Source organism: Aotus nancymaae, unplaced genomic scaffold (genome assembly GCF_030222135.1).
Source record: "Aotus nancymaae isolate 86718 unplaced genomic scaffold, 86718_ANA_hifiasm-v0.15.2.pri h1tg000059l, whole genome shotgun sequence".
NCBI classification, from domain to species: Eukaryota; Metazoa; Chordata; class Mammalia; order Primates; family Aotidae; genus Aotus; species Aotus nancymaae.
This window is the reverse complement of record NW_026988473.1, coordinates 34,415,146-34,439,304: the sequence shown is the minus strand read 5'-3', so window position 1 is coordinate 34,439,304 and position 24,159 is coordinate 34,415,146. Positions and strand designations below refer to the sequence as shown.

Genomic DNA, 24,159 nt, shown 5'->3' with positions numbered 1-24,159 from the left:
TGATCTGAAAACTCAGAGCTTCACTGCTGGGAAATTTTTGTATATTCTTTGTTCAGTAACTTCCTCCTTTAAAAAATCTTTCTGAAATTCTTTACATTCAGATGTTTCTTATCATATTCAATAGTTATTTTTTCTTTCTTCATTTTCTATGATTTTTGTACAGATTTCTTCAAGATAACCTCAACCTTATCTTCCAAGTATTCTCCTGAATGTTTTATATTGGCTCATAATTTACATTTTTTTTTTTTTGAGATGGAGTCTCACTCAGTCACCCAGGCTGGAGTGCAGTGGCATGATCTCGGCTCACTGCAACCTCTGCCTCCCGGGTTCAAGTGATTCTTCTGTCTCAACCTCCTGAGTAGCTGGGATTACAGGTGCACACCACCATGCCCAGCTAATTTTTGTATTTTTAGTAGAGATGGGGTTTCACCATGTTGGTCAGGATGGTCTCGAACTCCTGACCTCATGATCTACTCACCTCAGCCTTCCAAAGTGCTGGGATTACAGGTGTGAGCCACCGCGCCCGGCCATATTTTACATTTTCTAGAGCTATTTCCCGTCCTCTGAATGTCCTTTTTCTGTCATCCAGTTCCTGCTTCACAGATGCAGTGTCTCGGTAGGCAATATAATGTAGTTATTAAGAATGTCAACTCTAGAGTGAGAATGTATGGGTTGAAATCTTTGCACCATCACTTACTACATTATCAGTAGTTGCACAGTAATAATCAATTCTTTTATTCTCTTGGCTTCTCAAATTCCTTTTGTTCTAATACAAGGAGATACTGTCTGTGCTCTGGAGCTAAGTGATTATGTCACTTGGAGAAACAATGTTGTGAAAGGGGAAGACAGCAGGCTTTGGAGCTGGGTATAGCAATGAACATTTGGCTTGCCCCATCATGACTGTATGACTATCAGCAAGCTTTTTCCTCTCCCTGTTCTCTCTTCTTCTCCTCCCCTCCTTCTCTTCCTCTTTCCCCTCCTTCTCTTCCCTCTGCTTTTCCTTCTTTACTTTTGGGTCTTCATTTCCTCAGTGGTAAAATTACAATAATAATAGTTCCTATTTCACCATCGCTGTAGGTGGGCTGCCTAACACATGACAAGTGTTCAATAAATGGCAGTGATCCAGTTCATTGTTCTTTAAACCCTCTGAGCTGCATTTTCTTCAGTAGGGTTACGAAGCAATAGCTCTGTTTCTTATATTCACTTGCTTTTAAAGTACTCTATACCCAGGACTGAAGCAAATCTAAGAGAATAACTTGGGGAAAGCATAATAAATAGTAATTAATCATAATTAATAGTAGGAAACAGAACAGTTATTTGTGCCGAGTACCAAGAAATGTCAGAGTTCTCACTTGATATTTGATTTTTTCCTCTATAACCCAGTGATGATTTACATCTGTAGACATAATAATGGACTATATTAGTTTAAGTAAATAAAAATATTGATAGTTTAAAATAATAGAATCTAATTGTATGTGTGTGTGTGTGTGTGCGCGCCTGACATTATATTCTGTAATTTTTGGCTGTGCTAATTTGTGCCTCAAAATACAAATGAAAAATTAAGTTTTACTTCTCAGAAGAGGTCATATGCTATTAAAATAATTTTTAAAAAACTTTTTGCTTCTGGATTTATCGTTTCCAAATATTTTCAAAATCCACAAAGCAAAAAAGATAAAGCTTAAATTCTATTAAAATTTTTTTTAATATGGGAAAAAATGAAAAGCATTTACTTAAAAGTGATTTTTATTTGCACTTTGGTTTCATAGTTGTTGAGAATTAGATCAGGATGGTTGTTAGTTGTTCTTAATAATGAACTGTCTATGTTAAAGATAAATTGGGACTTGAAGGAACAAATTAAACCAACTAATGAAAAGGGTTTTGACTTTGTCAAACAGAGGTCAAAACTACCTCACAGTGATACAACCTTAACACATAGTAGCTTCCTACTCTACACACTATTAATTCCAAGGAACAGAGAAATGAACAGTAAAAAGCAAGGTCTAATTACATGACTGGGTGACTGCATCTCATAACTAGCTTTTCATCCATAACTTGCTTCATTAGGGGAAAAAGTAAGAGAGATTTTGGCCAGAAATACATTATCCTAGAAAACAGTACCTACATCCTTTGTGTTCAGGATTTGGTTCCTCCTCTGAGTTAAAAGCCAATTCAAAATGTTCTACAATGTGCTATATTTATGAATGACATGGTGTTGAAGAATAAAAGTTTTCTTCCTGGTGGCATAGAACCTAGGTTAAACCTCCCTCACAGTTATCATTATTGCAGTAACTTCCAGTGTTTCAGTTATCTCTTGCCACATTTACTCCAAACTTAGTAGCTCAGGACAACAACTTATGATTTTTAATGATTCTGCAATTTAGGTTAGGCTCTGCTATGTGATTTTTCTGCTCCATGTGGTATCAGCTGGGGCTGGTGTGTCTAAGAGGGCTGCTTCAATCACATGTCTGTTTCTTCATATCATGGAATAGTGGGTGTCTTTAGCCTTCTTCTTCTCCATTTGCCTCTACCTAGCTAGCTTGCTTATAGCAGTATAATAGGACATCTTACATGTCAACTGGCTTCTAAGAGGACAAGCCCCTATACACAAGTGCTTATCCAGCCTCTGCATTTTGCTTGCATATCCAGTCTCCTCTTACTGAAGGCAAGTCAGAATCAAGGTTGGAGGCAACTACACTAGGGTATGTATACTTGGAGGAGTGGTTCACTGTGGACACCAGTTTAACCACCACCAATGTAACAATCCTCCACTTCTAGCGAAGTTCCTTTCTGCTGGGAACATTGTAATCTTCATCAGAATATGTAAAGCAACTGAATGGCACTCAACATGACTCCAACTTGGTATATAACCTTACTTCCATTTAGAATGATTTCTGCCAGTAAAATCTTAGTAATCTTTTCTCACATCAGAGCTCACCTCTGTGAAACCTTTGTTGACTCCTCAATCCTTTACAATGTTCATCTGGCTGTTTGTGATTCCTTTCATTACTGTATCTTTTATGCTATTCTTATTAATCTATCTATCTATCCATCTATCTATCTTCTTTCTTTATAAGACTAAAAAATTCTTACAGCCAGGAATTGAATATACTTACTTCTGATTCTTTCAATCCTTAGTTACAAAGTTTGGCATGCATTCATTTATAAAAGAGATATGTATGGAGTACCTAATATTTTAGGCAAGGTGATAGGGAGACAGACCATTAGACTATCAAGATACATTATTCCTTAAAAAAAAACTGTTGAATTAAACCTGCTAATATTTTGTTTATAAATTGCCAATGAGATTTTAAGTAAAAATAGTTTGTAGATTTTTACTTGCCCTGTCCTTGTGGGATTTTAGTGTCAGAAATTATGCAGATCTCACAAATAACAGGAAGATAGGTTCAGTACAGATCATAGTAGTGTAGATAGTCTCAAGTCTGTTCCAGTATGCAATAGGAGCCCAGGAAACACTTGTCAGAAAAGTGGATGAAAAATTAATAATCATATATATATATATCAAGAATAGCCCACAAATAAATGTGTTAAATATAACATTTAGAGATATGCGGTTCTCCTTGTGTAATTAAGAATTATAAAAAACACAGTTTAAAAACTTTAACTTTCTTGATAATGTTTTAAAGTCTTATTTGTCTTCACTGGCATTTCTCACAGGACAATTTGGAGCACTTTACATCTTCAGTTTGGCTTCTCACAGAAAGGGTCACTTTAGTTGGCCACATAGATTCCTTAATTATCACTTGACATTGATCAGAAAAACATGAACTTCCAGAGAAAGTCTTATTTTGAGGGGATAAACTCTATTACTAAATCCTGTTTTAGGATATCCAAACTGTCCAAACACTTTTCTTGTGTACATGTAGCCTTTATTCTCACACACTTTTATATAAACTAGTTTATAAGGCATTTAGATAATTACGTACTCTCTAGTTTGTTACAGGACTAACCACTCCATACTGTATTGCTAAACCTCTTTGCCCCTCATTCGTTTGTTTTTGGGCTTTGAAGGCATTCAGTCTTAGGCCACTAGACTTGGTCGAGATATATTTTTCTTTTCTTTTATTACATTGTCGAGTAAGGAATTTTGTGGTAAATTTATAAATGAAATTGGGTTATAGGGTCCTTGCATTGGCCTTGTTATGCTACGCTGTGTTGTGTCAGTATTATGTTAATCTCACTAAGCAAGTTGAATTGCTTTCATGAATTTACATTTTCTGAAATGTTTTATACAAAATGCAAATTTATTATTTCTTTAGCGTTTCATAGAATCAACCTGTGTGACTATCCAGGCATTATGTCATTTTGAGGTAGATCTTTACATTTTTTTAAATTATTGCACTGGTTATTAGTTTTTTAAAGATTGCCAACTTATTTTTGAGCCATTTTTTGAAAACTCCTATTTATGTAGGTATTGTTTATTATATGTGTTTTTAAAACTTGAGAACAGAAAATTATTCATAGGATGTCTGGTAATGTTCATCTCTTTAGTATAGTGTTTATACATTTTTTTTTTCTATCTGGAGTGGTGGAGTCTTCTCTCTTTTCTCATAACTAGACTTGATAAATGTTAGTCAATATTACATCCTATTTTATTAAAGATTTTAAAACATTTTATTATTTATATTTATTCTTTTATTTTACTTTATTTCTGTTTATTTTATGTTCTAATAGCTTCTTTGAAGGGAAAACTAAAATATTTGTTGCTATATAGAAGGTAATGTATATTTATACATTAAAAGTAAATAAAATCATGAGAATCATGATCAATACAACAAATACAGAAGAAAAGATAAAACAAATCATTAAACAAATTTTAAAAAGTGGGTTTGTATTTATCTCCAGATCTATCCATCCATCCATCTATCAATTGTCTGTATGAATAATTGTCATTTGAAGACTGGGATTCAGATTGAACTTCAAAAAATAAAATCTAGCTAGATGATAATGAAAAACACAACTAAATTTAAAAAGGTGAAAAATGACTGACTCTTGAGTAACAGCACATATATCAAGAAAATGGTAACAAAAATAGCAAATGTCTACAGGTTAATATTAGGGAATCTACAGGGAAAGAGGAATACTTCATACTAATAAATGAACTACCACATCAGTATAATAATCATGATCTCTATGCATCTTTAACAAGGTTTAAAATGTAGATAGCAAAAAAGATAGAAATATAAAAAAGAATTGAAAAGTCCATAGTCAAAACGTAAGTAAAGATACACAGTGTTTGACTATCATATCTGATAACCCTCTTTAAAGATATGTACAAACCAGACTGGGTGCAATGGCTCACTCCTGTAATCCTAGTACTCTGAGAGGCTGAGGCAGGCATATCACCTGAGGTCAGGAGTTCCGAGACCAGCCTGGCCAATATGTTGAAACCCCATCTCTACCAAATAATAGGAAAATTAGCCAGGCATGGTGGCATGTGCCTGTAATCTGAGCTTCTGAGGAGGCTGAGGCAGAAGAATCGCTTGAACCTGGAAGGCAGAGGTTGCAGTGAGCAGAGGTTGTGGCATCATTGCACTCTAGCCTGGGAAACAGAGTGAGACTCCATCTGAAGAAGAAAAATACACACACACACACACACACACACGCCCAACAGGAAAACAAATATTATTTTCAGGCACTTGATACATTGTCAAAACTTATCCACACAATTTAGCCACAAATGACATTGCAACTTTTCGCCTCACAGCAGAAATCAGGCAGGACACATTTGTGGACAATGCTGAAATAAAATTAGAAATGAAGAACCAAAAATAGTCTACACAATAAAAGTTACCTAAAAGTCTACATTCTCTTTTCTAAATAAGTTCTGTGTTAATAAACTAAGTTTACAAACTAGAAAGAAACAACAGTGAAAGCATGACATGTCAAAACCTGTGGGGACAGGTGCTTACTGACTGTTCTTACTGAGGCACACTTGCCAGTCACCCTTCTGGGTGGCCCACAGACCCTTCCTACTTTTGGCACCTACTGCCTTTGGACTTGGAGTTCCCCAGGACCTATTCTTTCCTCCTTCCATGTGATTGGGCTCATGCATACGTTCAGCCTATGTTTTCCTTAAATGAGATCCTATCCACTTTCTATCTTTATTGAAATCTTCAATTACATCAAAATATATGTTAGATGTGGCATATCTATATTCTGTTCTTTGTTTGAATACTAGATAGGAGCTGAGGCTGCAGTACATGCAGTCCTTAATTTTTTTGTTTTAAGTGTTATAAAACCGTAAGATGTTAGAGTTGACAGGGTTCTTATAAATCATCTTGTCTAAATCCCTTATGCTACAGATGACAAAACTGACTGCAAAAAGGAGACCTGCATGAGATTACCTGCCAGTCAGGTGTAAGGCTGGGATAAGAGCTCAGCGATCCTCAGTGACATAGCCCTCTTTTCCCTTTACCATTCCGCTTCTGTCTGTACACAAAATATTCATTCTTCAGAGAACTCTGTTGACAGTTTGGCCCCTATATTGAGTATAGCCAGTTAGAGTGAAGGATTAATCCATTATATATGCTTACTGCTAAATGATGATAGTAGAGAGACTCCTATAAATCTTTATGTATTAGTAACAGGGATCATAATTTTATAGCTGTGGGGAGTCTAAAGATTATCTTATGAAGTCTTTTCTTCAACTGTGAACAGCAGATACCAGATACTATCATTCACATTTTAAAGATACAGATGCTAGAAATCAGCAACACAAAGTGCCTCATAGAACTAAAAAACCTTGGCCAGGCACAGTAGCTCACACCTGTAATCCTAGCACTTTGAGAGGCCAAGGCAGGCGGATTGCCTGAGGTCAGGATTTAGAGACCACCCTGGCCTAAATGGTGAAACCCTGCCTCTACTAAAAATACAACAAATTAGCCCAGCATGGTGGCGGGCGCCTATAATCCCAGCTTCTTGGGAGGCTGAGCCAGGAGAATTGCTTGAACCTGGGAGGCAAAGGTTGCAGTGAGCCAAGATTGTGCCACTGTACTCCAGCCTGGGCAACAGAGAGAGACTCCATCTCAAAAAAATAATAAAAATTTAAAACATAAAATAAAATAAACTACACTTGAACTTCAGGTTTCTGACTCTATATCCAGAGTCTTGACATTCATCTCATCTATGTCAATGCACCCTGTGCTCCTTTTAGAATATCCCCGAACAGAATCTGAGTGGGAAAACAGCTTTGCCCTGAAGATGTTCCTCTTCCAGTTTGTCAATTTAAACAGTTCCATCTTCTATATCGCTTTCTTTTTGGGAAGGTAAGTCAACTTTTTGCACATTATCTTTGCGAGGTAAAAAAACACAGTCAATACTTCAACTGACAATTACTGTTCTCACTCAAATAACTTCCTACAGCCATCAGCAGTTAAAGTTGGCACACACACAAAAAAATACCTATTAGCTGCATTTGAGTTGAATTGTGTCTGTTTTGTCATCAGTAACAATTTTGTTAAAGAAGAGAAGAATTATTGTGTGATCTTGGGTTATAATTCCTTAGTGTGGAAACCTCTTCTACCTATTATCTTAACATTTTTCCACCATTAATGCAAAATATGAAAAAGCCACATATTAAACTACTGATTCTGCTTTGCCATGCACTTAGCACTCCATCTAGTGCCATGGAAACATATTGATGATAGAAACATTTTGGACCAAACAATTCAGCACATTACTGTAATAGTCATTAACTAGGTCAACAAAACATTAAGACTCTCTATGTGGGGGTTAGAAATGTCATCCAGTTGGTTTTTCTGTACTTTCTTGACCCATTAGTTCATGCATCACTTTTTCCTTTTTAAGTCAGATACTTTGATGTTTAACATAGCAGAAGTCAACTGGAGACAAATTGCACCAGCGAACATTTATGTCCACCCACACAAGCACTCGTCGTGATGCTTTAGTAGATGTTCTTCAGTGAACCGCACTGAAATGCTAATGAACTAAAATGCCTTTTTACAGATTCGTTGGCCACCCAGGAAAATACAATAAACTTTTTGACCGGTGGAGACTGGAGGAAGTAAGTAATTTTAGGAGTGTGGGTGCAGGAATGGGCAGGGATATGGGCCAGTTGCTGTGGGAGGAAGGGAGCTAAAGAAAGGAGGAGAAGTTCAGCAAAGTCTTTGGATATTGAAAACACATTGTTCAGAAAGGAAGCAACTACATCTTTTCAAAAAAGGGGATAAACTGAAAAGTTAAACCCCAAGATTCTCACCTCAGCTCTCTTTTTAAATCATATTAATTTCTTTCATTTACAGACCCCAGGCATTTATCTCCAGTAATTTTCCTTTTTTTTTTTTTGAAATTATTATGTATCAGGTAAATTTTCACACTTTTAAATATGTTAGGTTTCCTTTTAGTCCAAAAGACATCATACTTGAAACACCAACATATAAATATGTAAGGCTCGCATTTCTTTATTGATTTACAATATGTATGTTATATGGAAAAACTGCCCAGCAGTAGTATTGCTGGGTTACCAGATAGACATACTGTATATTTTAACTGAGACCGAGAAATAGACCTCCAAATGCCACCCCTACCTAGAATGCATGAGCCTGCTGCTTCAATATTTGGCCAATAGTAGCATTTTTACCTTTACCAATCTAGTAGCCAATGATTTTAGTTTCTGTAATTATGAATGAGATGGATAATATTTTTCATATGTTTCTTGAACACTGTATATTTCTGTATGTGTGTATATACTATTCCTGTCCATTTTAATTAGACTATTTTTCTGTCTTACTAATACATAAACAAATAAAATTAGGCTCTGTTCTTTCAAATTTACTACAGTTTGTTCTTATTTGCTAATGTATCTTTTAATTGTTTTGATACTTTTTTTAACAAAGCTGTAGAGCATTTTCTAATCAAAATATCACTGTTTCATGAAAAAAACCTATGAAGGTTTGAGGAATAGTATCATGCCAAAAAATGTTTTCTCATTTCTAGATTTTTTAAAGATCACTTATAGTTTTTACTAATGTTAATTTTAAATATTGATATCTTTGACCTATTAAAAGTTTATTTTGGAATAAGGTGTAATCAAATTATTTTGCCCACAGTTGAAAGCCACATGTTTAATAAAAATACATTTTTTTTCACTCAGCAAAATGCTATTCCAGATCTACCATATTGTATATCTCATAATTGTATCTATTCCTAGAATCTGTTCTCTCTTCTTGGTCAAAATATCTATTCCTTTTCTAGTTCAAAATTGTTTCAATTATTCGAATATAAAAGTCAATTTATGTATGGTGGTATTAGTAGGATGTCATAATCCAGAGAGAGGCTAAGAAAAGATTCCCCAAGAAAACGTAGTAGAGTTATTTCTAGGCTTTTTTTTTTTTTTTAAAGGGAGCACTCAGGGGAGTTCTCCTTTATGTTGTCTCCCCAGAACATTCTAGAAATTGATCAGAATAAAAGGATAGATCCTAAAGTTTCCTAAGAAAATTTGCTTTATAATCAGAAGCCCATGTGCAAAGGCAAACTAACATTGCTGCTTACCAGTTATTTACCCTTAATTTAGTCTCTCTGAATATCTCAGTTTTTGTTTGTTTGTTTTTATCCTAAACAGCAGTAGTAATACTTAGATTGCCAAGTTGCTTATAGATAAGAGGTAATTTACATAACACAATTAACACACCCCCTGGAGTGTGGTAGGCACTCTATAAGTTGTTGCTGATATTTATTAGTGCTCTGTTTCCACAGCTACCTGTGTATTATTCTATTGGCCAAACACAAATTAAGGCATTTCATAATCCAGGGCTGCGTGAAAGTCCCCAAATCCAACTTGCAGTTTCCTTTCATGACCCAGAATTATGACTGTATCTGCTAAAAGACTGATCACCTACCCAATTTGGGCTTACTATGTGCTAACATACTCCAGCAGTTGTTTCTAAGTGCTCTCTGTGTATTAATGCATTTAATCCTCACAATTCTATTATTGTATCCATTTTACAGATCAGGAAACAAAGTCATAGATGTGCAGTGCCTGCAATTGCAAATGTAATTTTTCTACAATTATACAAACATACAAACTGATGGAGTTACTATTTAAATCTTTCCAGTGTAGCTTCAGATCCTGTGCTCTGAACACTGTGCTTACCAGCCACCATTAGGATGGCATACAGGTATAATCAAAGACATAATAAAAATTTATTTTGCTGAGAAATTGCTGTCTGATTGCTGGCTCACACATCTATGTTGGATTTAGAGTAAGCATACTAAAGTAAGTGAAGGAACATAGATATGAGAGTCTGATAGTTTTTTCTGTCACTTAGCTTTATCATCTACAGAGTGAAGATACCAACTACCATCCGGGGTTCTCACAAGGAGTAAGAGAAAAATATATGACAGCATCTAGTTTGGCTTGCCCATGGTCATACGATTTTGAGTGGCGCAATTGGAATGAATGCCTGTGTCTTCTGCACACTTACTCAAGCCCTTTTATACATTCTAAGTATGGGCTTTTTTTACCAAATGGAATTTAGAGTTTTGATAGACTGGCTTTAGTGCAAGGCCATCATTATGGGAATTGACAAACCCACAAAAACTATTGGACCCCCTTATCTTCCTTACAAATCATAAAGTCATCAAGGCTCAATTTCAAGGAAATTATAAGTGGCTTGTCTTCTAGCTACCCTACTTGGGCCTATTTTTTGTGGGGAGTGAAATCACATGATCCTATGATCATCTTCTTTTTTCCATCCCACAAAATAATATGTTTGTGTTAAACCCACACTTCAAGGCAGCAAACACATTGGTAAATGGAATTCATCCTTAGTGTAATATAAAAGAGCAGTGGATTAGGGAACTGGGGGTAAGGCTTTCATTTCCACAGCACCAATCAACACTGCATGGCCTTGGGCAAGTCAGTTTGCCTCTGAGTCTGTACAAAAATGAAAAGCTTCGGCTTGCAGCTGTGATCTGTGATTTGCCCCCGTAGCTTAATAATTATTCTGCCTCAGTCATTCCAGTGAACCTGTTTATAAGATATATGTGGAAAAGTTTAGGAAATGCTAAATTCAGCCTAGAAAAAGAGGTTTGCTTCGATGGGAGAATTTAGACCTCTTCATGCAGTAAGCATGACCATTTGCAGATCTCTCAGGATCAGATTAGGGAGTCTTAAATTACTGGGCTGGAACAGGAAAAGTAGGCTCTTTGTGTCTTAATTATTTGTTCTCTTTGAAGTTTCACTAGTACCAATTTAATATAAATAGAAACTGTGGATCAAAGCCATAGAGAAGACAGTCATCCTTATGAGCAGGACATGGACCCATTTCTAAAGAAACAGACCCACGCCTTCCCACCCAAGGGTCTTCAATACGGCAAAATTTTCCAGTAAAATACATTGGTTGCAATTTTCATTGAAATCACATTTTTGTTTGTGTGGGTCTCCAACAGTAACTTACTGAAAATATAAAAAGCAGAAAAGCACAGAGGAAAGAATGGGATCATACCGACTAATTATTTTTGTGGCGTTGCATTTATCACTTAAAAATACATTGTAATATATGTAGATACTTCCTCTCCAGAGGTTCAACACCTCCCACCCTCTTGAGAATGGGCTAGACTTAGTGGCTCCCTTCTAAAGAATAGAACAGAAAAAGAGAAAAATGAGCAACTTTCCAGTGGAAAAAATTGGAAAACACTACATTAACCAATTAACATCATCAGTGATGTCGTGTGCTTCCCATGTGTTCCTGATACGATGTGAGGGAAATTCCACTTCACCTTTGTGATTTATTGGTCTCTCCAAAACACATAACTCTGGTCTAAACATAGGAAAAACATTAGACAAACTTAGATTGTGGGACTTTCTTCAAGTTACACATTCATCAATCCTCAAAACATTTAAAGTTATGAAAAACCGAGAAGCTGTTCAGACCGGAGGAGACTAGGGAGATGTGAAAAATAAATGCAATCGGGTATGTGGGGTTGGATCCTGGAGCAGAGAGTGGAAAACCAGTGAAATCCAAAGAGAGCTTTGCATTTAGCTAATTGTAATGTACTAATATCATTTTCTTTTGTCAAATATACCATTGTAATGTACGGAGCAACAGGTAGAACTGAGTAAGGAGTGTACGAGAACTCTCTACTATCTTTGCAAATTGTCTATAAATGTAAACTTATTCTGAAATAAAGAGGTTATTGAAAACAATATAAACATTATGCCATAGAATTAACTATTTTCTATCATCTTGATTGTTCATGGTTATATAATATTCCATAGCATTTATTAAATGTGATCAAGCCCAACAAAGAGCTTGGCAGACAGTAAGTGCTCACTAAAAGTTAGATTTGTTGCTATTGCTATTAAATTTTGATCATTATTTCATTATAATTACTGAAGAATCCCCCCATCAAGTATCCTCATACATGCTGTTTCTTTCTTGTTTTTATTTTTATTTTTTGTGCACAAGATGGTGTGACCCAGCTTAAAATTTGCTGCACAGTTTAAAGATGGGCATGCCTGAGCCAACTGGGAAGAAGACTAATATCATTATTACTCTTATGTTCTATTTCAGTGTCATCCTAGTGGCTGTTTGATAGACCTCTGCCTCCAGATGGGTGTCATTATGTTCTTGAAGCAAATATGGAACAACTTCATGGAACTGGGATACCCGTGAGCACATTATTTTCAAACTTGCCTAGTGTGTAGTTACAAAGAAGAAAGCTAGAGGAGGTGTGAGTAGTGCTTAAGAATTTGGGCGTGGTAATCAGACAGATGATGGCTCAGTTCCTGTTCTGCGTCTTGCTAAATGTCTGACCACGTGTAAATTAAACCTTTCAGAGCCTGTTTTAGCTAAGAATATATCAATAATATATCTACCTCAAGAACAGCTGTAAGGGTTAAATAGAATAATGAATGTATAGTAACTTGTTTAATGCATTAAGACACTTGTTACTAGTTTGAAAACATGCTTGACACTACAGGTTCTTGAATATAAAATTAATTTTCTGGGGTGTTTCTTTGGCTACCAGCAGACCAAGTTTATTGATTAAGAAAGACAGCCTTCATTCCTCCCAAAAGAATCAAGCAAAGATCAAATCCTGGATGGGAAGCTTTGTACTCTTTGTTACAACAGCAAAATGTTAGAACAGGACTGATTGTAATAACATCAAACGATAGAATTCTATTTTCATTATTTTAAATGTTTTAGCTGCCTGTGAAATGCTTACAGAGATGCTGAATGCTCACTTTCACATATATTAAAATAATATACTTTCCTGTTGGGGGGAAATAGGGGAGGGACAGCGGGGGGTGGGGAGTTGGGGAGAGAGAGCATGGGGAGAAATGCCAGATATAGGTGAAGGGGAGGAAGGCAGCAAATCACACTGCCACGTATGCACCTATGCAACAATCTTGCATGTTCTTCACATGTACCCAAAAACCTAAAATGCAATTAAAAAAAAAGAAAAAAATATATATACTTTCCTTTAAAATAGACCAAACCACTGGGTATTTAAAACAATATGATATTGAAGTTTGGAGCCTACTCAACTAAAAACATTGACTATTTGAATAATTTCTTGACTATTGGGGAAAAGCTGGTTAGTTGGTTGACGATATAAGTAGCTTGGGCTTATTTATCAAATTATACTCCTACTTTTTTTCTTTTAGAGGTACATATTTTATCAGAACATACCTGAACAAAGACCTGGAGGTTCCAGAAGTGATATTAACCCTGAAATCTGCTATAAAGTATTGTGTTAATTTACAGGCAGTCTTAGAGAATGCGCTGTGGAATTACCCGGGCCTGGTTTAAATTCCTTCTCTCTTCCTTGCTGAATTTACTAAAATTTCTTTGACCTCTGTAGGACTTTTTTAGTCCATTTGTAATATAGGGGATTTGTGAAGATTAAGTGAGATGTCTTGACCCAATGCTTTTTAAACCTTCAGCATAAATGACACAACCTTTTGTGAAGAGAGTTTTATACAGACTTAATATTCAGAACAAATTTATGCAAATCTCTCCTAAACAAAGAGAGAATAGAGGATTGGGGAGCCCAGTTCATTTGTAGTATTCCTTCCTATTCTTGGGTCACCTCTTTAAAACAGGATTTAGGAAACATTGATTGAAAGAAACAGGAAATTAGGTGTCAGGTGCTAGCACGGAATGTAACATGCTACGAGTACTTCATAAGTATCAACAAGATGGTGTGGGGGTCATTGCAGCATAAAAAAGTTTCTTTTTATTATCACTACTCGTGGACTTCCATACTTGCTGTGCACTTTAGACAGGACATTTTCATTATGGCTTTGCCCTAGGAGTCAGTCTGGATTACGTATATTAAATCCTAAGGACGCCATGGCACATCCTACTCTTCCCAATACCTAGGCAAAGGCTTCGTTAATGAAAATTTAGTGGGCGTAGACCAGCCATTAAAGCAAAACATTTGAAAACCACAATTTTCTTTCTTCAAGCAAAACTTTAAACAGAACCAAAATAAATATAATAGAAACAAGCACATCTGCCTCAACTGTCACCTCCAGCTCTTTATTGCCTTCATGAGGCTCCAGAGGCAACCTCATGGGTGAAGCACTGCCTGACATTTGTTCTGTGGTTGCTCCTCCAACTGCCACTTAGGTTCCATGATTAAGGGTACTATTTACCGAGTCCTGTAAAGTTCACTTCATCCTGGAGATAATTTTCACTGAGCTATTAAATAGTTCATTACCCAGAAGGTCACAATATGTCTGAGTCACATAATTCCAAGATTCTACTTGGGCTAAGAAAACAGTGTTGTTACTTCCTTTCCAGGTCTGAAATACAGACTCATGGACACAGACTTATTGCCTAGTAATTATTGTTCGCTGCAATAGCAGAATGTAATAATCACACTTAGACTCCTCATGTTTATAAGCTCAGGGAGGTGAAACGACTTCCTAAAAATCACATGGTTAATGCATTGTGGGATGGGAACTAGAACTTAAATTTTTTGAAATCCTACCCAAAGGTCAATTAGTTTATGTGAAACATGATTTTATTCCTGTTCAAAGAGTATAGCTCAGAATATTTTATGTTATGAGCAATGAAAGGGTCAGACCTAAGCACAGCAGGCAACCTAGAAGTTTAAGTATTTATATGGGTGGGGAGAGGGGAAGGAATCATAGAAATAGTATTTGTTTAATCAATATCAAGGACCATTTTAGTGTACAGCATGAATTCCTAGATAAATATGTAGATTGTTATAGGACCAAGGAGAATTATGGAAGGCTGGCACCTATTCTCCTATGCTAAAGTTTTGCAAAAGATTTTTTAAAAATTCTTTAAGATTTTTTAAGCTTTCAAAATGTGTTTTATAAAAGGTAAAACCAACTACCTCCAATTCTGAGGAGCTGGAATTGGGTTTACTCATTTCTTGATTCACTATAATTGTTAACTGGGTGCTTGAATCAGCTCTCAAAAGCCCTTGGTCTGCTCTGTGATGTAGGCTGATCCAGAACTGGTGGTCACGACATAAAATCAAGCGGGGAATACATGATGCTTCCATACCTCAGTGGGAAAATGACTGGAATCTGCAGCCCATGAACCTTCATGGACTGATGGATGAGTACTTAGAAATGGGTAAGAAAAAAAAAATCTACAGGACTATTTGGCCTTCTTGATATTGTTTTTCTACTTCACACAAGCTTTGGCTTAAAAGAGAAAATTATATCTCTCCTTTCCAACCCGAAGTATTGTAAAACACATCTGCACCTTTATCTCGAAGAGCTAGAGATACTAACCCTTGGCAGACTCACGTGTTTTGTTCTCTGAGAGCCATGCATTGACCAAAATGAAGGTTTTTCTCACATTGGAACACCTACTTAAGGAGCAAATAGTTTGAAGAAACAAAACAATGCTGAAGCAGTTTCTAAGTTAAGAAACCTACCATTCTACTCACATAAAGCAGTAATTATTTTTCACAATAAACCTTTGCACAGACTCAGTCTGAATCTTAATTTCTTGAGAATATTATTTATATTAAGAAAATGAGATTCTCATTCCAACTGTTAGAATCACTGAGTGTTGCCTTAATATTTGCTTCTTTCTGGCCTTCAGTTTTCTTATCTATAAAAAAGGAGGACAAGATTAGGTTTCACTTTCTCTTCCTCCTCCTTATCCTTCTTTCTCTTCTTTCTCTTTCTTCTCCTCCTCCTGCTCCTCCTTCTCTTCCTTCTTGTTCTTATTCTCCTCCTCCTTTCTCCTCTTCTCTTCCTCCTCTTCCTTCTTCTTCGTCTTTCTTCTTCTTGTTCCTCCTCTTCCTCTTCTTTGTCTCCAGTCTTCCCTCCATTTCTTCTTTTTCTCTCTTCTTCGTGCTACATTATATAAAGGTGGAAAGCCCATAGACTTTCAGTCCATTCAGAACCTAATTTGAATACAGGTTTCAACATTTTCTACCTATCTGCCCTTCAGCAAGTTTGTTAACATATATGAGATAAAGTTGTCCTAATTGTAAAATGAGATGTAGAATGAGATAAACATATCTACTTTGTAGGAATGTTGAAAGCATTAAAAGCAATTTATATAAAGCATCTAATTTGTCACAAAGGAAGTTTGTGACTTTCCTTATTAATTTCCTAATGCTCTTCCTTTGCAGTTTTGCAATTTGGTTTTACCACCATCTTTGTTGCGGCTTTTCCTCTAGCCCCTCTTTTGGCTTTGTTAAACAATATCATTGAAATCAGGCTGGATGCATACAAATTTGTTACCCAATGGCGGAGGCCTTTGCCAGCCCGAGCAACTGACATAGGTAAGATTCAGAAGTTAAATGGTTTTTACGTTACTAACACCAAGATGTGTGCTATGGTTTGAGTGTGCCCCGGATTCATATATTGAAATTTAATTGTCAGTGTCATAGCATTAAGAAGCCTTTAAGAAGTGATTAAGCCATGATTCCTCATGAATGGGATTAGGACTCTTAGAAAAAAGCTTGAAGGAGTGGCTTCAATCTCTTCCAGTACCCAAGGTGTGAGGACACAGCATTCATCCCCTTTTTGCTTTCCCACCTTCTGCTATGTGAGGACACAGGGTTTGTCCCCTCCAGAGGATGCAGCAGCAAGGTGCCATTTTGGAAGCTGGAAGCTAGGCCATCTCCAGATACTGAACCCGCTGGTGCCTTGATCTAGGACTTCCTAGCCTCCAAAACAGCAAGGAACTTAGTCTCAGGTATTTTGTTATAGCAGCACAAAGGGATGAAGACAACATAACTTGGTCCTACCTAGCACCGTGTGGTTTTCTCCTATGAGGACACCCTTCCAACCATAACAAAACTTAGCACTTTTAGTCATCAGAAGAAAAAAGGAATATTAATTCAGTTGAGACTACATTTATATTTAACATGCTATTTCATAAACTTGTTCATAACTAAAAAGGATTTCATATAGACCTTTCCTTGTCAATAGACACAGCTCTGCCTCATTTTGTATAATTGCTGCATAGGTTTCTATTATAAGTGTATGGCATTTTAAAAATTATTACTTTAGCCAGAGATGTTTAGATTGCTTCAGTACTTTGATGTTATAAACAACACTGAAGTGACCATATTCATATGTACTTTGCCAGATTATTTCCTCAGGGTACACTGGAACTCCTATTCAAAGAGCATGCACATTTAAGTTTTTGATACATAATTTGGCAGCATGTCCTACAGAACTGTTGTGCCAATTTATACTCTCATCATAAGTACAGTTCTCTATTCTACAACAATTCCAAGTGTAATAAGGATTTTTAGATTGTTGTTCTATCCTTAAGAAACTGAAGAGGAAAATTTTTATTTTTCTATTTACTAGCATTTTTGTAATATATTTTGTAATATATTCATATTTCTTCTTTCTTAATTGTGTTTATGTTCTTTGGCCATTTGGCCATTGTATCTGATTTGGTAATCTGGCCCTATATTGGGAATACTAATCATATTTATATGATTAGTATTTCATATAGTATTTTTATATATAAAATCTTTTTAAAGTAAAATAGAATGTTCTCTCTATATATTGTTATACATAATATACATATATTTTAGGTATATTATTAGCCATCTCCAGATATTGAACCTGCTGCTGCCTTGATCTAGGACTTCCTAGCCTCAAAACAGCAAGGAACTTCTGTTCACTATAAATTACCCAGTCTCAAGTATTTTGTTATAGCAGCACAAAGGAACTATGTGTGTGTGTATTTATATATATATGATATATATATATATAATATATATATCTTATATATACATAAAATATGTAATATATATAAAATATGTAATTATAATATATATAATATACACATTATACATATATACAGAGCATTATATTTTTACTTTAAAAAGATATTTGACAAAAATAAAGACAAACTCCAGAGTGACTGCAGATATTTCACAGTGTGCATAACCATGTAGAACCTGGAGTTTCTTATATATTATTTTTACTGCCTCAGCAAGTTCTGTAAATTAGACTTTGAAATATCTTGTACACCTGTGCCATGTCTCATTGTTGCAGACGTGAATGAAGTCCTAATAGCATTTCAATTTTTAAATATTTCTAGATGAGATCTATCTTCCCTTTGTGGAAAAAGCTTATTCAATAGCTATAATATCTGGATTGAAGTACTATACTAAGAAAGCACATCGTGGACAGAGCTGGGGTCCCAGCATAAGTAAAACATTATTTCCAAAATAAGATTAATCACAGGGCTTTCATATTTTTTATTTTTGTTCACCATGATTAATCTTTATCTTACCAGGTATCTGGCTTGGAATTCTCGAAGGAATTGGTATATTGGCTGTGATCACCAATGCATTTGTAATTGCTATTACTTCAGATTACATCCCACGTTTTGTCTATGAATACAAATATGGCCCCTGTGCAAATCATGTAGAACAAAGTGAAAAGTAAGGTTAAAATTTAAATATTCTCCTGATATGTTTTACATTTGTAATTAAAATGGGAACTTATTGGGAAGTTTTGTTCTGTGACCGTTAAGGGGGTGTTTCTAAGCATTGCATTTATAATGTGTTTATTAGATGAAATCAAGCAAGGTAGAAAGGACAACAGTGTTATTATAGCAAATAGTCTTAGAGTCTAATGCTTTTACTTGGAAACCCATCACAAATATAAAAATATTAAAAATATATGTAGAACTTACATTTTGTAAATAGAAGTTATCTTAGAAATCACCCAGTGCAATCTTCTTACTATATAGATGGGGAAACTGCAAGCTATACTGGCTAACCAAATGGCTGAATGGAACGGTGCTAATTTGCGGGGAGAAGCAGAGCATGAAGGAACTGTCAGCTATATGTCTAGAGATTTTCAGAAAGGAATTTACACCTAAGGGCTTTAAGAATGCAAAATATTCTTTCTCCCATGTATTTGCTTTTAAAATTTAAATCCACTATTTATAACACAGTTTCTCAACCTCTGTACTATTGATGTTTTAGACCAAGTAATTCTATCTTTTCATAGAGGCAGAGGGCTGTCTTGTACACAGTAGGATGTTTAGCCGCATCCTTCATCACCATCCTGTAGATACCAATAGTAACCTCCCTATTCCCCAACTTGTGACAACCAAAATTATCTCTGGTCATTGCCAGATGTCCTCTGGGGGACAAAATCACCCAGTTTAGAACCACTGCTTTAGGTCATATAAGTTTTTTTCAGCTATTTCCTTACTGAAATAAGGTATTGAGGGAAAATGCAAGAAGGCATTGGATTTGAGGTACAGGGAGGAGCTGGAGACACATAAAACAGAGGTGTACTTGGAGATCAGTCTTAGATGTGGAAGAAGCCCACAGGAGAAGCTTCTCCTGCTTCCTTCAGCAGTATGCAGCTGATCTGGATGCAGGACATGTGCCACAGCAGAATGAGCCCTGGAATAAGAAGAAATCCACTGTTAACTCTGCTGAGGAGCTGACATTTTCTCGGATCAATGAAATACCTTTCTGGATATAAATGTCTCAATTTTTCAGAGAGGTGATAAAAGGATGGATATTTCCTTTATATGTTGCATATTTTGGGATCTTGTCAAAGGATTTTAACTTGATGCTAGACATTTGACGTTCAAGTTCTAACTTTACCTTTTACTAAAAGGCACATCATTAATCTGAACCTAGTTGGTCATGATAAAAAGTGTTCATAGCCCTTATGATTAAGAAATGGTGTCTGAGATAAGATCTTATGAACTATAAAGCACTTTTCAATATAAGTGGGATTTTGTATTCGTAGTTTAAAAGACCCTATTTTTTCTTAATTCAAAATAATCTAGAAGCAGATGTTAAGGTTTTAAAATATATAGGATTTTTGGGGAGCCCTCGTCCATAGAAGCATTATTTGTCAGTGTCTTCACTGCCACCTAGTGGCAGGCGAAAATGAGATTGGCAGGTACTCTACATTCCAGAACCTGCCTTTCATGTAGATAGCACCCGATCTCATCTCCATATTCAATGGTTAGGAATGTAGACTAATTTCAAGCAAAGACGTGAAGGGCTTATGTTACACTGACACCACACATTCAGAGGAACACCCTGTTTAATTATTGTCCATATATGCTTAGCAGCTAAATTGGCACAGATTAATTCAGATTGGAAATTTTTGGAGCAAAGTGGCAGAAGGACAAGATGACAATGGGAGAGAAGGATATTGGGAAGAGAGTAGGTGAAATGATAAATTATTGGGTCTTAGATGGACAACTAATGGAGGGAAGCCAGCATAGCTCTGTAATTAAGAATTCAAGGTTTAGAATCAAATGGATGTGTATTTGAATCTAGGTTCCCACAACTATTTGTCTGAGGGCAGTCCTTCTTAACATGGGGTCTGCAGATCTCCTTCAGGGGTCCATGAAGTCAATAGAATTTTTATAACGAAATTAAGATATCATTTTCCCTTTTAATATATTTACATTTGCCCTAGCGATCCAAAAATATTGGTGAATAAAGTTTATGGTAGTTTTGCATAACTAAAGGCAGTGGCACCAAACAATATTAGTAGTGATTGTATTCCTCACCATAATTTGGCCAACATAAAAAATTTGAGTAAGAAGTTCAGTCTGTCCTCAGTGAAGCAGCAATAATTATTGATTTAATAAAATCTCCACTATTGAATACATGTCTTTTAAATATTCTATGTGACACAATAAGAATTGTGCATAAACCACTTCTGCTGCATGCCAAAGTGTGATGGTCATCTCAAAGAAAAAAAAAAAAACACACTCGTGATCGCTGATGTTACAAACTGAGCAAACTTTTTTCCAACATGAAATAATGATTGCCAGACAATCTATGATTGTTCAGACTTGGATATTTAGCAGTCTTTGAAGAAATGCTCACAACTATTGCTATATTTATTGCCATTGATAAAGTTCAAGCACTGAAGTGAAAATTAGAATTTTAGATAACTTTTATTTACCACTTTGAGCTTAAAAACTTCCCAATGCTTATTGATTTTTTTCCTGATAAAAATAAATGGTGATATTGACAATTGTGAGTTTTTTCATGTTCTATAGTAAAAATATGTCAACATTTGGAAAAGCTGCATGATTCTAGGAATGAATATTTTCCAAATAACCCATATTTGATGTTACAACATCATGAATGACTAAAAGATGAATTTAAAATACAAGTTAGACTTAGGGATTTTAATGTAACAGAATGAAAACTTTATTGACATGGTTTAAAATTCCACATTGCAACTAATCCTTAAAAAGTATCACATGTAGAACTTTGATAGATGTCAATGAAAAATATCCACAATTGTTTCAAATGCTATTAAAATAGTCTTACTATATGAGACCAGAGTTTCTACTTATTCTTCAACCAAAATAACATATTGCAACAGATTTTATATAGAACCAGATATGAGAATCTAGCTGTCTTCTATTAAAACAGGCATTAAATTGATTTGCAAACATTTAAAGCAGTCATTCTCACTAAATGTTTTTCTTTTGGTAAATATAGGTAAAATAAATAGGTCATTTACATTAATTTATCTTAATATAAATTATTGTTGTTTTTAAATGAATTAATTGACATTTTCTACGTTTCTCAGCTTTAATTTCTAATGTGTTAAAATATCAATAGGTATATCCCTGTGGAAAAAGCTTCTTCAGATCCTTAATAAATTTTTTAAATGCAAAGGGGTTTTGAGGCCAAGCATTTTTAGAATTATAGACCTAGAGAAAGTTAATTAGTCTCTTTAAACCTTAATTCTTTAATCATTATGATGGAGATAAACTATATATGTTTTAAAGTTGTTGTAAAAATGAACCACCTTTAACAATTCTTTGAACTTACCTAGATCGCTAAAGCATTGGTCATAATAACTCATCCTTGCGTCCCTTTCCTTTAATGTCCTCTTTTCCATCTTTAAACATCTTACAAACCAGTTGCCCAATCACTGTAACCACTTCTTTGGATATGCAGGTCTCTGCCCCCATTCACTTTGTTATGGAATTGCAGAATCACATCCTTGGTTCTCCGAACTCTTTGTCTACTCTGCACTGCACTCATGCAGCTGTGTGTGAATGTTGGAAAACGAAAACCACACTGACTAGCTTCACTTTAAATTGGTATCACATACTTTGTGTGGACCTGATAAATGTATTTTATTTTTTTAATCCATTTGCCCATCTACTTTTTTAGAGAAGTTTATCATGCCTTCTTGCTCCTCAAGCCTTCTGCACCTTCTTTTTTATTCTCATTGAACTGATGTTGCTTCCTACTTAAAAAAAAAATGGAATCAATTAGAAAAGAACTTCCACAGATGTCTAATATCACATCTTCCTACCTACAGTATGTGTCCCATATAGCCTGCCTTCTCCAAGTTCCTAGAAATAGAACCATCTGTGCTCCTGTATCAAAGGCAAAAATTCCTCTACTTGTGCCCTGAATCTCTTCCTCTTTCTCTGAGACCATTATTCTAGTAATTCACCCCTTTTTCTCATACATTATGTGTTTTACCTCTATTTGCTTTTTCACATTAACATCAAAACATGCTTGTATTCTTCTAGTCAATAAAGTTCTCCCTTGCCCCAGCTGCCTTCCAGTTACATCTTTATGTCTTTGCTCCCATTTGTAACAAAAACTACATCCAAAGAATTTTCTGTTCCTGTGTTCTCCAATTCCCCTCCTCCTCTTCCCTTTTAAACTCTTTTCAATAGCACATATGCTCCAGGGCGCCCCTGAGATGTCATGACTTTCACATTGTCAAACTCACTTGTCAACTCCCAGTTCTCACATAATTTGGCCTCTAAGCAGCATTTGACAATTGATCATTCCCTTTTTAATATACTTTATTCACTTGACTTTCAGAAAGCCACATAATTTTGGTTTTCCTGCTACCAGCCATACCTGTCCAATGATGTTTGCTAGTTCTCCGCATCTCTCCGTTTTAGTTTTGGAGTTCCCCATGGGCTCAGTCTAAGGACTTATTATCTTCTGTATTTCTATTTATTTCCTTGGTCCTCTAATTCAATTTCATGGATTGATCTACTTTCATACCAGAATTCTAAACTTGAATATTCCACTGTCTACTTGGCATCTCCTCTTACATGTCTAATAAACATCTAAAACTTGCCATACCCAAATTTAAACTCCAAATTTCATCCAATCCTGCTTAACCTTCAGCCTTCCCCATCTCAGTTAATAGCAATTTCATAATTATGGTAGCTCACACCACAATCCTTGGAATCAGCCTTGAATACTTTTTTTCCACACCCCACACAATCCACTGGAAAACATGTTGACCCGGCTTTATAAACATCCCCTTTTCATACCACTTCCACTGCCACCACCTAGCTCAAGATACTATCATCTCTTACCTGGATCCTTGATCCTTAAAATTTAAGTTCATTCATGTAATTCATGTGGTCCAAAAACAGTAGTGTCTTCTTACCTCACTTTAACTAGGAGCCAAAGTCCTCCTTAAGTTCATACAAAGTGAGCTTTTTCTCTGAACTCATTTTCCAACACTATTCCCTCCCTCCTGTTGTTTCCACCCTCTCAAAGTCCCTGGTCCATGGCAAGGACTCTGCTTTTTCTGCTTGAAACTGTCCATCCCCAGATACCCTCATGGCTGCCTCTCTCAACTCCTAAACTTTTCTTATGTTATCTTCTTAACAAAGTCTACCCTAAGGACTCTACGTGAAATTTTAACCCCCT

The 24,159-nt window shown here is 35.7% G+C and overlaps 1 protein-coding gene across 3 annotated transcripts in view; it reads left to right on the top strand.

Moving 5' to 3' along the window:
* Positions 1-24,159, top strand: part of ANO3 (anoctamin 3) — a 429,363-nt gene that overhangs the window by 395,553 nt on the left and 9,651 nt on the right. For all 3 annotated transcript variants that reach the window (XM_021665048.2, XM_064365095.1, XM_064365094.1), the window contains 6 exons: positions 7,175-7,286; positions 7,987-8,044; positions 12,555-12,652; positions 15,466-15,599; positions 16,615-16,767; positions 18,750-18,897. In XM_021665048.2, the coding sequence (XP_021520723.2) occupies positions 7,175-7,286; positions 7,987-8,044; positions 12,555-12,652; positions 15,466-15,599; positions 16,615-16,767; positions 18,750-18,897 (703 nt within the window). The remainder of the gene's footprint in view (positions 1-7,174; positions 7,287-7,986; positions 8,045-12,554; positions 12,653-15,465; positions 15,600-16,614; positions 16,768-18,749; positions 18,898-24,159) is intronic.